The following is a 14,514-nucleotide window of genomic DNA, read 5'->3' as shown; positions in this document are numbered from 1 at the left end:
TGTATCTTACCACTGTACCATTTGTTGGTTATAAATAAAATTAAAAAAAAAATAAAAAATCAGATATTTCATTTGCAGTTAACTTTCTATTATTTTTTATTTTTTTAAATGGTCTTAGTATTTTCTAATTGCTGAGTAGGTGTTGTCATGGCAACGCTCCCAAACGATATTGATTTTAAGAATACTGGCTACCTCTTAGTCCCTTTTATATACTGTTTTAGGAAGCTGTAATTATTTGACACCAGCAAATCTACTGAGATGAAGTTAAATTATATTTAATATATGTCTCGTTCATGAACAGAATTGTTCTCTGTTCTCCCTAAATTACACTCCACTGATGTGTAGCAATCTACACCTTGACTAATGAATGACATATAAACAATACGTTTAGACATATTTTGGCAAAACCAAACAATAATTTGTATAATCAGAAATATTGTAATTTAATCTTATGCACAATTTTAATTCATACAATACTGTACTTTTAATGAGAAATAAATTGATTTGTTCAGTTGAGCAGAAGAAACAAATTGACCCCTTCACAAAGGACAGAATCAGAGCTGTTCCTCTGATCCTGTATCTACTCCTAAAGACAGATGGCTACAAACATATTGTTTGTTTATTATTTGTTTATTGTGTCTTTGATTATTATATAAAAGGTTATAGTTTTGGGGAGGGTTCATCAGGGTATAGGAAACTCAGAGGTGGACTTAGAATTCTTCAGGATTCAGGTGAACATCAATTCTTCAGGGTCCATGGTATATCCTTTCAGGGACTGGCTGTTACTTTAGTCTCTGTAAAAGTCACCAAACAAATATGAGTGGTATTAATTGCAGATATGACTCATACTGAACACACATATTGTCACAGTTGTTATCCATAAAAATAAATACATTACGCATAGTTCTAGCCTTAAAGTTGCAATTAAACTGTTTAAATATAATATATCATTTCAGCATAATTCTAGATTTCTGATGAAGTAAGATTCATCCATTTTTTACACTGTACATTGAGTCAATAAATATCTACAAAGTTCGTCAATGAAATACTGAATTAAAGTTAGAGGAAATAAAGGGCATATCTTTAGCCCTTGACCACGTTAAAGACACTACTGAAAATAAGTTTTCTGCAATTGAAAGGGGACATTTCATTTGAAAAGTTGACAACCTTTACTTTGGAAGTTCTTTGCTAGGTCGTGGAATATGTTGACTCTATTATGATTATTTCTTACTTGTGTAGGTTATCTTGTTTTTTGGCTTTTAAAAGGGACAGTCTAGTCAGAATTTAACTTTCATGATTCAAATAGGGCACGCAATTTTAAACAACTTTCCAATTTACTTTTAGCATCACATATTTGGTTTGTTCTCTTGGTATACTTTGATGAAAGCTAAACCTAGGTAGGTTCAAACGGATATCTAAGTAGTAGAAGACCGCCTCTTATCTCAGTGAATTTTGACTGTTTTTCACAGTAGTTGAAGGCAATTAACAAAATTTGAGTAGATGGTTTGTAATATGCATGGAAATTTAATATCTTAGCAATTTATAAGATAAATTATTAGGAAGAACATTTCTGAAAACAAGTAAAACACTATATATCCCTAAATAAAAAGCTTCATAATGAAGAGTTATTAAAGAAATTAGTTTAGTTAATTAGCTATTATAGCTGAAAAAGTACATGAGAAATCAGTGGCAGCAGTAGTATCGCCGGGTTGGGCGATTACAGCTGCGAATTGTGTCACCCTTAGCTTCTACTCTGGCACTTTAGCAATGCGTTTACCCTCTTTGCAGGGAAACTTTAAAGGGACAGTATATTCTGAAATTTAAACTTCAAATTTACAATTGCATGATGTATTCAACCTAAGTTTCACTTTTTCAATAACTTTTTTTTAAAACTATTTATTTGATCTCAAAACTTAGCCCCCTTGTATGGTCACTGTCCGCCTACCGATCCGTTGCATTTTTTTAAAGATTTTTAAGAATTTGCCATCCACCTATAGTAATAATATCTGTCACGCTATGTAGAAGATTAGTGAAATATATTCAAGGCCCATATACAGAGATGGCAGAAGCTCTGTTTATTCCAAGAAAATTGTTTCTGACAAGAGGTCATAATTTAAGGTTGGAGGAAAGGAGATTTAATCTCCTGCAACGGAAACGTTTTTTCACTGTGAGAGCAATAAAATTGTGGAACTCATTACCAAAGGAGGTAGTGAATGCCAATACCATAGATACATTTAAAAATAGTCTGGATAAGTTTCTGTATACAAACAAAATTCATGGATATGATTGCTAGTATTAAATGGGTCACATTTTAATGGGGTTATTTAAGCTTAACTGGAGCTTTTTGTAAGTATTTTAGATTTGTATAGGTTGAACTCGATGGACTTCAGTCTTTTTTCAACCTTATCTACTATGTTACTATGTTACTATGTTACATCATTAACTCCTGGTTTCTTATTTACACAGGTATGCACATGTGCAACATCCGACATTCACGTGAAGTGATCGATGCTTAGAAGCTCAGATATAATAGAGCTACAACACTGATGCATGCGCTATAGTAAATTCATACAAAGCCGCTCTGTAGAGACATAAGCGTGAGCGAGCTTCAGTGGGAGGAAATCTGGGCGTTACATAATTAGCATGTGGGAAGAAAAGATTTGGTCTATACCGCCCATATAAGAGATGCCATTGAGGGGTTGGAGAACGAACGGCCATCAATGGTTAAACTGCAAAAAGTAAGATTAAATAAAAAAGCTGAATAAGAATATTTCATGAAAATAAGTAATGCGGTTAAAATGTAATGATAAAGAGGAACATTGCCGAAGATTTTAGATACTGTGAATATACTGACCCTTTAACCACATAGATCTGCAAGGTCACTAGTGATAAAATTGCTTATGACTTAGAGCGTGTCATTTCACTACTGTTTAAACGGCTATTACAGTAGAAAAGTGACATGTTCTAATTCATTCAGTCGTGCAATTAGTGCTGGTGGTTTAGTCAGCTGCAGTTTCCACTCTGGACCAGCAGTGCTCTGCGGGTCCCAAGTGGTATCTCTACTATGTGATTAACCCCTGCAGAGGTGCAGTGTTGCTAGTCTTAAAGGGGTATCAAACAGTAAATGCATCCTAGACATGATGATGTATTGTACTATTCAAATCAAAGATTAGCCTTAGAGTAATATGTTAATGTTTTTCTTTTACCATAATATTAGTTGTTTATAAGTGTAAAGGTTTAGTTTCTATAAAGTACTCAAGATTCTATAAAGTAATGGGCACTTACATGTTTGAACTTGTTTTCTATTTATCTTCTGTTAAGAACAATTAGGGAACGATATATAAACCTGGCAGTAGTGTTTGTATAAACAAGGCTGTTTGTAAATCCACACAACATTGTTTGTATAGTATATTTTATTTTATATATATATACTGTATATATATATATATATATATATATATATATATATTTATAGTGATATATCTGTCTCTAATTGTTTGCAGTGCAGCAGGACAGTGAGATGAGATTAAAGGGACATGAAAGCCAATTTTTTTTCTTTCGTGATTTAGAAAGAGCATGTCATTTTAAACAACTTTCTAATTTACTTCTATTATCTAATTTGCTTCATTCTCTTGATATCACTTGCTGAAAAGCATATCTAGATATGCTCAGTAGCTGCTGATTGGTTGCTGCACCTAGAGGCCTTGTGTGATTGGCTCACACATGTGCATTGCTATTTCTTCAACAAAGGATATCTAAAGAATTGAGCAAATTAGATAATAGAAGTAAATTGGAAAGTTGTTTAAAATTGCATGCCCTATCTGAATCATAAAAGTTTAATTTTGACTAGACTGTCCCTTTAACGTCCATTGCTTTACAGAAACTCAGTGTAAAAAACTATTTTCAGAGTTTTAAAATTACAGAAAAAGGGGACAAAAATAAATAATGAAAGTATATTGCAAAGGTTTATTTCTTTCATGTAATTAACAAGAGTCCATGAGCTAGTGACGTATGGGATATACATTCCTACCAGGAGGGGCAAAGTTTCCCAAACCTTAAAATGCCTATAAATACACCCCTCACCACACCCACAAATCAGTTTTACAAACTTTGCCTCCAAGGGAGGTGGTGAAGTAAGTTTGTGCTAGATTCTACGTTGATATGCGCTCCGCAGCAAGTTGGAGCCCGGTTTTCCTCTCAGCGTGCAGTGAATGTCAGAGGGATGTGAAGAGAGTATTGCCTATTGAATGCAGTGATCTCCTTCTACGGGGTCTATTTCATAAGGTTCTCTGTTATCGGTCGTAGAGATTCATCTCTTACCTCCCTTTTCAGATCGACGATATACTCTTATATTTACCATTTCCTCTACTGATTCTCGTTTCAGTACTGGTTTGGCTTTCTACAAACATGTAGATGAGTGTCCTGGGGTAAGTAAGTCTTATTTTCTGTGACACTCTAAGCTATGGTTGGGCACTTTATTTATAAAGTTCTAAATATATGTATTCAAACATTTATTTGCCTTGACTCAGAATGTTCAACTTTCCTTATTTCCAGACAGTCAGTTTCATATTTGGGATTATGCATTGAATTATCATATTTTTTCTTACCTCAAAAATTTGACTTTTTTCCCTGTGGGCTGTTAGGCTCGCGGGGGCTGAAAATGCTTCATTTTATTGGGTCATTCTTGGCGCGGACTTTTTTGGCGCAAAAATTCTTTTCCGTTTCCGGCGTCATACGTGTCGCCGGAAGTTGCGTCATTTTTTTTTGACGTTATTTTGCGTCAAAGATGTCGGCGTTCCGGATGTGGCGTCATTTTTGGCGCCAAAAGCATTTAGGCGCCAAATAATGTGGGCGTCTTTTTTGGCGCTAAAAAATATGGGCGTCATTTTTGTCTCCACATTATTTAAGTCTCATTATTTATTGCTTCTGGTTGCTAGAAGCTTGTTCACTGGCATTTTTTTCCCATTCCTGAAACTGTCATTTAAGGAATTTGATCAATTTTGCTTTATATGTTGTTTTTTTCTTTTACATATTGCAAGATGTTCCACGTTGCAACTGAGTCAGAAGATACTACAGGAAAATCACTGCACAGTGCTGGAGCTACCAAGCTAAGTCTGCTATAAACTTTTGGTATCTGTTTTCTCCAGCTGTTATTTGTATTGCATGTCATGTCAAACTTATTAATGCAGATAAAATTTCCTTTAGTACTGTTACATTACCTGTTGCTGTCCGTCAACATCTAATTTTCAGAGTGTTCCTGATAACATAAGAGATTTTATTTTTTAAATCCATTAAGAAGGCCATGTCTGTTATTTCTCCTTCTAGTATACATAAAAGTCTTTTAAAACTTCTCTTTTTTTCAGATGAATTTTTAAATGAACATCATCATTCTGATACTGATAATGGTTCTTCTGGTTCAGAGGTTTCTGTCTCAGAGGTTGATGCTGATAAATCTTTGTATTTGTTCAAGATGGAATTTATTCGTTCTTTACTTAAAGAAGTGTTATTTGCATTAGAAATAGAGGATTCTGGTCCTCTTGATACTAAATGTAAACGTTTCAATAAGGTTTTTAAATCTCCTGTAGTTATTCCAGAAGTGTTTTATCTCCCTGATGCTATTTCTGAAGTAATTTCCAGGGAATGGAATAATTTGGGTAATTTATTTACTCCTTCTAGACGTTTAAGCAAATTATATCCTGTGCCATCTGACAGATTAGAGTTTTTTGGGACAAAAATCCCTAAGGTTATGGGGCTGTCTCTACTCCTGCTAATGTACTACTATTCCTATGGCAGATAGTACTTCATTTAAGGATCCTTTAGATAGGAAAATTGAATCTTTTCTAAGAAAAGCTTACTTATGTTCAGGTAATCTTCTTAGACCTGCTATATTTTTAGCGGATGTTGCTGCAGCTTCAACTTTTTGGTTAGAAGCTTTAGCGCAACAAGTAACAGATCATAATTTTATAGCATTATTATTATTCTATAACATGCTAATAATTTTATTGGTGATACCATCTTTTGATATCATTAGAGTTGATGTCAGGTATATGTCTCTAGCTATTTTAGCTAGAAAAGCTTTATGGATTAAACTTGGAATACTGACATGTCTTCTAAGTCAACTTTGCTTTCCCTTTCTTTCCAGGGTAAATAATCATTTCGTTCCTTTCCTCACAACAAGGAACAAAAGCCTGATCCTTCATCCTCAGGAGCGGTATCAGTTTGGAAACTATTTCCAGTTTGGAATATATCCAAGCCTTATAGAAACCTATAGCCAGCTCCTAAGTACCTATGAAGGTGCGGCCCTTATTCCAGTTCAGCTGGTATGGGGCAGATTACGTTTTCTTCAAAGAAATTTGGATCAATTCCGTTCTTAATCTCTGGTTTCAGAAACATTGTTTCAGAAAGGTACAGAATTGGCTTCAAGTTAAGGCCTCCTGCTAAGAGATTCTTTTCTTTCCCGTGTCCCAGTTGACACAGCAAGGCTCAGCATTTCTGAAATGTGTTTCAGATATAGAGTTGGCTGGAGTATTTATGCCAGTTCCAGTTCTGGAACAGGGGCTGGGGTTTTATTTTATCTCTTCATTGTACCAAAGAAGGTCAATTCCTTCAGACCAGTTCTGGATCTATCATTATTGAATCGTTATGTTAGGATACCAACATTCAAGATGGTTACTGTAGGACTATCCTGCCATTTGTTTAGCAAGGGCATTATATGTCTACAATAGATTTACAGGATGAGTATCTGCATATTCCGATTCATCAAGATCACTTTTAGTGTCTGAGATTCTCTTTTTAGACAAGCATTACCAGTTTTGTGGCTCTACTGTTTGGCCTAGCCTCAGTTCCAAGAATTTTTTTTTTTCAAAGGTTCTCGGTGCCCTTCTTTCTGTAATCAGAGAATAGGGTTTTGGTATTTCCTTATTTGGACGATATCTTGGTACTTGCTCAGTCTTCTCATTTTCGAAGAATCTCATACGAATCGACTTGTGTTGTTTCTTCAAGTTCATGGTTGGAGGATCAATTTACCATTCAGTTCATTGATTCCTCAGACAAGGGTAACCTTTTTAGGTTTCTAGATAAATTCAGTGTCTATGACTCTGTCCTTGTCAGACAAGAGAAGTTTAACATTGATATCAGCTTGTCAAAACCTTCAGTCACAATCATTCCCTTTGGTAGCCTTATGCATGGAAATGTTGGGTCTTAGGACTGCCGCATCAGATGCGATCTCCTTTGCTCGTTTTCACATGCAACCTCTTCAGCTCTGTATGCTGAACCAATGGTGCAGGGATTACTCAAAGATATCTCAATTATTATCTTTAAACCGATTTTACGACACTCTCTGACATGGTGGACAGATCACCATCGTTTAGTTCAGGGGGCTTCTTTGTTCTTCCGACCTGGACTATAATCTCAACAGATACAAGTCTTACAGGTTGGGGAGCTGTGTGGGGGTATCTGACGGCACAAGGGGTTTGGGAATCTCAGGAGGTGAGATTTCCGATCAATATTTTGGAACTCCGTGCAATTTTCAGAGCTCTTCAGTCTTGGCCTCTTCTGAGGAGAGAGTTGTTCATTGTTTTCAGATAAGACAATGTCACAACTGTGGCATACATCAATCATCAAGGAGGGACTCACAGTCCTCTGGCTATGAAAGAAGTATCTCAAATTTTTGGTTTGGGCGGAATCCAGCTCCTGTCTAATCTCTGCGGTTTATATCCCAGGTATGGACAATTGGAAAGCGGATTATCTCAGTCGCCAAACGTTGCATCCGGGCGAATGGTCTCTTCACCCAGAGGTATTTCTTCAGATTGTTCAAATGTGGGAACTTCCAGAAATAGATCTGATGGCTTCTCATCTAAACAAGAAACTTCCCAGGTATCTGTCCAGATCCCGGGATCCTCAGGCGGAGGCAGTGGATGCATTTTCACTTCCTTGGAAGTATCATCCTGCCTATATCTTTCCGCCTCTAGTTCTTCTTCCAAGAGTAATCTCCAAGATTCTGAAGGAATGCTCGTTTGTTCTGCTGGTAGCTCCGGCATGGCCTCACAGGTTTTGGTATGCGGATCTTGTCCGGATGGCCTCTTGCCAACCGTGGACTCTTCCGTTAAGACCAGACCTTTTGTCTCAAGGTCCTTTTTTCCTTCAGGATCTGAAATCCTTAAATTTAAAGGTATGGAGATTGAACGCTTGATTCTTGGTCAAAGAGGTTTCTCTAACTCTGTGATTAATACTATGTTACAGGCTCGTAAATCTGTATCCAGAGAGATATATTATAGAGTCTGGAAGACTTATATTTCTTGGTGTCTTTCTCATCATTTTTTCTTGGCATTCTTTTAGAATACCGAGAATATTACAATTTCTTCAGGATGGTTTAGATAAGGGTTTGTCCGCAAGTTCCTTGAAAGGTCAAATCTCTGCTCTTTCTGTTCTTTTTCACAGAAAGATTGCTATTCTTCCTGATATTCATTGTTTTGTACAAGCTTTGGTTCGTATAAAGCCTGTCATTAAGTCAATTTCTCCTCCTTGGAGTTTGAATTTGGTTCTGGGGGCTCTTCAAGCTCCTCCATTTGAACCTATGCATTCATTGGATATTAAATTACTTTCTTGGAAAGTTTTGTTCCTTTTGGCCATCTCTTCTGCCAGAAGAGTTTCTGAATTATCTGCTCTTTCTTGTGAGTCTCCTTTTCTGATTCTTCATCAGGATAAGGCGGTGTTGCGAACTTCTTTTGAATTTTTACCTAAAGTTGTGAATTCCAACAACATTAGTAGAGAAATTGTGGTTCCTTCATTATGTCCTAATCCTAAGAATTCTAAGGAGAAATCGTTGCATTCTTTGGATGTTGTTAGAGCTTTGAAATATTATGTTGAAGCTACGAAATCTTTCTGTAAGACTTCTAGTCTATTTGTTATCTTTTCCGGTTCTAAGAAAGGCCAGAAAGCTTCTGCCATTTCTTTGGCATCTTGGTTGAAATCTTTAATTCATCTTGCCTATGTTGAGTCGGGTAAAATTCCGCCTCAGAGAATTACAGCTCATTCTACTAGGTCAGTATCTACTTCCTGGGCGTTTAGGAATGAAGCTTCGGTTGACCAGATCTGCAAAGCAGCAACTTGGTCCTCTTTGCATACTTTTACTAAATTCTACCATTTTGATGTATTTTCTTCTTCTGAAGCAGTTTTTGGTAGAAAAGTTCTTCAGGCAGCGGTTTCAGTTTGAATCTTCTGCTTATGTTTTTTTTTGTTAAACTTTATTTTGGGTGTGGATTATTTTCAGCAGGAATTGGCTGTCTTTATTTTATCCCTCCCTCTCTAGTGACTCTTGCGTGGAAAGATCCACATCTTGGGTAGTCATTATCCCATACGTCACTAGCTCATGGACTCTTGTTAATTACATGAAAGAAAACATAATTTATGTAAGAACTTACCTGATAAATTCATTTCTTTCATATTAACAAGAGTCCATGAGGCCCACCCTTTTTTGTGGTGGTTATGATTTTTTTGTATAAAGCACAATTATTCCAATTCCTTATTTTATATGCTTCGCACTTTTTTTCTTATTACCCCACTTCTTGGCTATTCGTTAAACTGATTTGTGGGTGTGGTGAGGGGTGTATTTATAGGCATTTTAAGGTTTGGGAAACTTTGCCCCTCCTGGTAGGAATGTATATCCCATACGTCACTAGCTCATGGACTCTTGTTAATATGAAAGAAATGAATTTATCAGGTAAGTTCTTACATAAATTATGTTTTTTTAACTACACACAATTAAAGGGACATTAAGCAATAAATAAATGCTAGATAGAATTATTCATTCAAAGAAAAGATTAGTCTGAGAATAACATGTAGATGCATTTTTTAAAGTTTTATTAGCTGTTTAAATAGTGACAAAATAAGTGCAAAGTTTTAGTGTCTATAAAACAATGGGAGCTGCCATGTTGTAACTTAAGTTACCTTCTCTACTATCGCCAATTAGGGACAGTTATAAATAGGTCACTAGAGTGTGCAGCCATTGACTTCCATTTCTAACAGGAACTGAAAAGCTCACAATTTCAGAATGAAATAACAGGAAAAGGGGACAAAATAAACAATGAAAATATATTGCAGACTTTATATATATATATATATATATATATATATATACGATTTATCATTTTATATTACCATCTTAAATTGTTTAATTTCCTATTACAATACCATTCTGTTTAATATCCTTTTAATAAAGTAGAGCATGTCAATTTGTTCAACTATCACAGGGGGACTGAAAATAATGAATGTGTAGCTAAATAATGAAGGAAACCTGAGTTTGACAGATTTCACATATATAACATGACTACTGTTTGAGAACCATTTTATGTATTAGATATTGAGATCTTGTATTTCTCTTGGATTTTTACAAAAGTGTTTAAATCACTCAGCTCTGTATAGCTGTTAAATAGAATTAGAAAGATCCAGAACCAAAATAACATTTCTACCTGGAAGGGAAGTGATTAACAATGTGTCATCAGCTATGCAAATGCACTTTTGAAGAATGCACACACAAGAGGGTGTAAATATGGTAAACTAAATCTGTAGGTATGTAGGTAAACAGGAAATGCAACAGAATGAAGATATTTGATATATTTCCTTATTACAGGTAGAAAAGCATTTATCCAAACTGCTTGGGACCAGAAATGGTTTAGATTTTGGAATAATTTGGACTTTACAATATTTGAATATTTGCCTCTGTAAATGGGGCAGTTTGGAGTTTGGCTGGAACCAAGTATAAACAGTAATATATTATGTCATTTAGGCAAAATCTACATGTCCTACATGTCAGCTTATAAATCCAACCTAAAAGCAGTTTTATATCATGTTTATTATTTTTTTGTATACATACAGACGTACCTCTGAGATATTGCAGTTTGGTTCCAGACCGCCGCAATACAAGGTATATAGCAATAAAGTGAGTCACACTATTTTTTTTTGTTTCCCAGTGCATATAAAAGTTATATTTACACTTTACTGTAGTATATTAAGTATGCAATAGCATCATGTCTAAAAAAACAGAATTTATGTTTACCTGATAAATTACTTTCTCCAACGGTGTGTCCGGTCCACGGCGTCATCCTTACTTGTGGGATATTCTCTTCCCCAACAGGAAATGGCAAAGAGCCCAGCAAAGCTGGTCACATGATCCCTCCTAGGCTCCGCCTACCCCAGTCATTCGACCGACGTTAAGGAGGAATATTTGCATAGGAGAAACCATATGATACCGTGGTGACTGTAGTTAAAGAAAATAAAATATCAGACCTGATTAAAAAACCAGGGCGGGCCGTGGACCGGACACACCGTTGGAGAAAGTAATTTATCAGGTAAACATAAATTCTGTTTTCTCCAACATAGGTGTGTCCGGTCCACGGCGTCATCCTTACTTGTGGGAACCAATACCAAAGCTTTAGGACACGGATGAAGGGAGGGAGCAAATCAGGTCACCTAAATGGAAGGCACCACGGCTTGCAAAACCTTTCTCCCAAAAATAGCCTCAGAAGAAGCAAAAGTATCAAACTTGTAAAATTTGGTAAAAGTGTGCAGTGAAGACCAAGTCGCTGCCCTACATATCTGATCAACAGAAGCCTCGTTCTTGAAGGCCCATGTGGAAGCCACAGCCCTAGTGGAATGAGCTGTGATTCTTTCGGGAGGCTGCCGTCCGGCAGTCTCGTAAGCCAATCTGATGATGCTTTTAATCCAAAAAGAGAGAGAGGTAGAAGTTGCTTTTTGACCTCTCCTTTTACCGGAATAAACAACAAACAAGGAAGATGTTTGTCTAAAATCCTTTGTAGCATCTAAATAGAATTTTAGAGCGCGAACAACATCCAAATTGTGCAACAAACGTTCCTTCTTCGAAACTGGTTTCGGACACAGAGAAGGTACGATAATCTCCTGGTTAATGTTTTTGTTAGAAACAACTTTTGGAAGAAAACCAGGTTTAGTACGTAAAACCACCTTATCTGCATGGAACACCAGATAAGGAGGAGAACACTGCAGAGCAGATAATTCTGAAACTCTTCGAGCAGAAGAAATTGCAACCAAAAACAAAACTTTCCAAGATAATAACTTAATATCAACGGAATGTAAGGGTTCAAACGGAACCCCCTGAAGAACTGAAAGAACTAAGTTGAGACTCCAAGGAGGAGTCAAAGGTTTGTAAACAGGCTTGATTCTGACCAGAGCCTGAACAAAGGCTTGAACATCTGGCACAGCTGCCAGCTTTTTGTGAAGTAACACAGACAAGGCAGAAATCTGTCCCTTCAGGGAACTTGCAGATAATCCTTTTTCCAATCCTTCTTGAAGGAAGGATAGAATCTTAGGAATTTTAACCTTGTCCCAAGGGAATCCTTTAGATTCACACCAACAGATATATTTTTTCCAAATTTTGTGGTAAATCTTTCTAGTTACAGGCTTTCTGGCCTGAACAAGAGTATCGATAACAGAATCTGAGAACCCTCGCTTCGATAAGATCAAGCGTTCAATCTCCAAGCAGTCAGCTGGAGTGAGACCAGATTCGGATGTTCGAACGGACCCTGAACAAGAAGGTCTCGTCTCAAAGGTAGCTTCCATGGTGGAGCCGATGACATATTCACCAGATCTGCATACCAAGTCCTGCGTGGCCACGCAGGAGCTATCAAGATCACCGACGCCCTCTCCTGATTGATCCTGGCTACCAGCCTGGGGATGAGAGGAAACGGCGGGAACACATAAGCTAGTTTGAAGGTCCAAGGTGCTACTAGTGCATCCCCTAGAGCCGCCTTGGGATCCCTGGATCTGGACCCGTAGCAAGGAACTTTGAAGTTCTGACGAGAGGCCATCAGATCCATGTCTGGAATGCCCCACAGTTGAGTGACTTGGGCAAAGATTTCCGGATGGAGTTCCCACTCCCCCGGATGCAATGTCTGACGACTCAGAAAATCCGCTTCCCAATTTTCCACTCCTGGGATGTGGATAGCAGACAGGTGGCAGGAGTGAGACTCCGCCCATAGAATGATTTTGGTCACTTCTTCCATCGCTAGGGAACTCCTTGTTCCCCCCTGATGGTTGATGTACGCAACAGTTGTCATGTTGTCTGATTGAAACCGTATGAACTTGGCCCTCGCTAGCTGAGGCCAAGCTTTGAGAGCATTGAATATCGCTCTCAGTTCCAGAATATTTATCGGTAGAAGAGATTCTTCCCGAGACCAAAGACCCTGAGCTTTCAGGGATCCCCAGACCGCGCCCCAGCCCATCAGACTGGCGTCGGTCGTGACAATGACCCACTCTGGTCTGCGGAAGGTCATCCCTTGTGACAGGTTGTCCAGGGACAGCCACCAACGGAGTGAGTCTCTGGTCCTCTGATTTACTTGTATCTTCGGAGACAAGTCTGTATAGTCCCCATTCCACTGACTGAGCATGCACAGTTGTAATGGTCTTAGATGAATGCGCGCAAAAGGAACTATGTCCATTGCCGCTACCATCAAACCTATCACTTCCATGCACTGCGCTATGGAAGGAAGAGGAACGGAATGAAGTATCCGACAAGAGTCTAGAAGCTTTGTTTTTCTGGCTTCTGTCAGAAAAATCCTCATTTCTAAGGAGTCTATTATTGTACCCAAGAAGGGAACCCTTGTTGACGGAGATAGAGAACTCTTTTCCACGTTCACTTTCCATCCGTGAGATCTGAGAAAGGCCAGGACAATGTCCGTGTGAGCCTTTGCTTGAGGAAGGGACGACGCTTGAATCAGAATGTCGTCCAAGTAAGGTACTACGGCAATGCCCCTTGGTCTTAGCACAGCTAGAAGGGACCCTAGTACCTTTGTGAAAATCCTTGGAGCAGTGGCTAATCCGAAAGGAAGCGCCACGAACTGGTAATGCTTGTCCAGGAATGCGAACCTTAGGAACCGATGATGTTCCTTGTGGATAGGAATATGTAGATACGCATCCTTTAAATCCACCGTGGTCATGAATTGACCTTCCTGGATGGAAGGAAGAATTGTTCGAATGGTTTCCATCTTGAACGATGGAACCTTGAGAAACTTGTTTAAGATCTTGAGATCTAAGATTGGTCTGAACGTTCCCTCTTTTTTGGGAACTATGAACAGATTGGAGTAGAACCCCATCCCTTGTTCTCCTAATGGAACAGGATGAATCACTCCCATTTTTAACAGGTCTTCTACACAATGTAAGAATGCCTGTCTTTTTATGTGGTCTGAAGACAACTGAGACCTGTGGAACCTCCCCCTTGGGGGAAGCCCCTTGAACTCCAGAAAATAACCTTGGGAGACTATTTCTAGCGCCCAAGGATCCAGAACATCTCTTGCCCAAGCCTGAGCGAAGAGAGAGAGTCTGCCCCCCACCAGATCCGGTCCCGGATCGGGGGCCAACATTTCATGCTGTCTTGGTAGCAGTGGCAGGTTTCTTGGCCTGCTTTCCCTTGTTCCAGCCTTGCATTGGTCTCCAAGCTGGCTTGGCTTGAGAAGAATTACCCTCTTGCTTAGAGGACGTAGC

The 14,514-nt window shown here is 38.1% G+C and overlaps 1 protein-coding gene across 1 annotated transcript in view; it reads right to left on the bottom strand.

Annotated features, from left to right (window-relative positions):
- Nucleotides 1-418: 418 nt before the first annotated feature.
- LOC128666472 (WAP four-disulfide core domain protein 2) overlaps nucleotides 419-14,514 on the bottom strand; it is a 186,236-nt gene continuing 172,140 nt past the window's right edge. Inside the window, exon 4 of the mRNA XM_053721090.1 lies at nucleotides 419-794. Coding sequence (XP_053577065.1) covers nucleotides 769-794 — 26 coding nt within the window. The 3' untranslated portion in view covers nucleotides 419-768. The remainder of the gene's footprint in view (nucleotides 795-14,514) is intronic.

Source organism: Bombina bombina, chromosome 7, assembly GCF_027579735.1.
Source record: "Bombina bombina isolate aBomBom1 chromosome 7, aBomBom1.pri, whole genome shotgun sequence".
NCBI lineage: Eukaryota > Metazoa > Chordata > Amphibia > Anura > Bombinatoridae > Bombina > Bombina bombina.
This window is presented reverse-complemented; position numbering and strand designations above follow the sequence as displayed.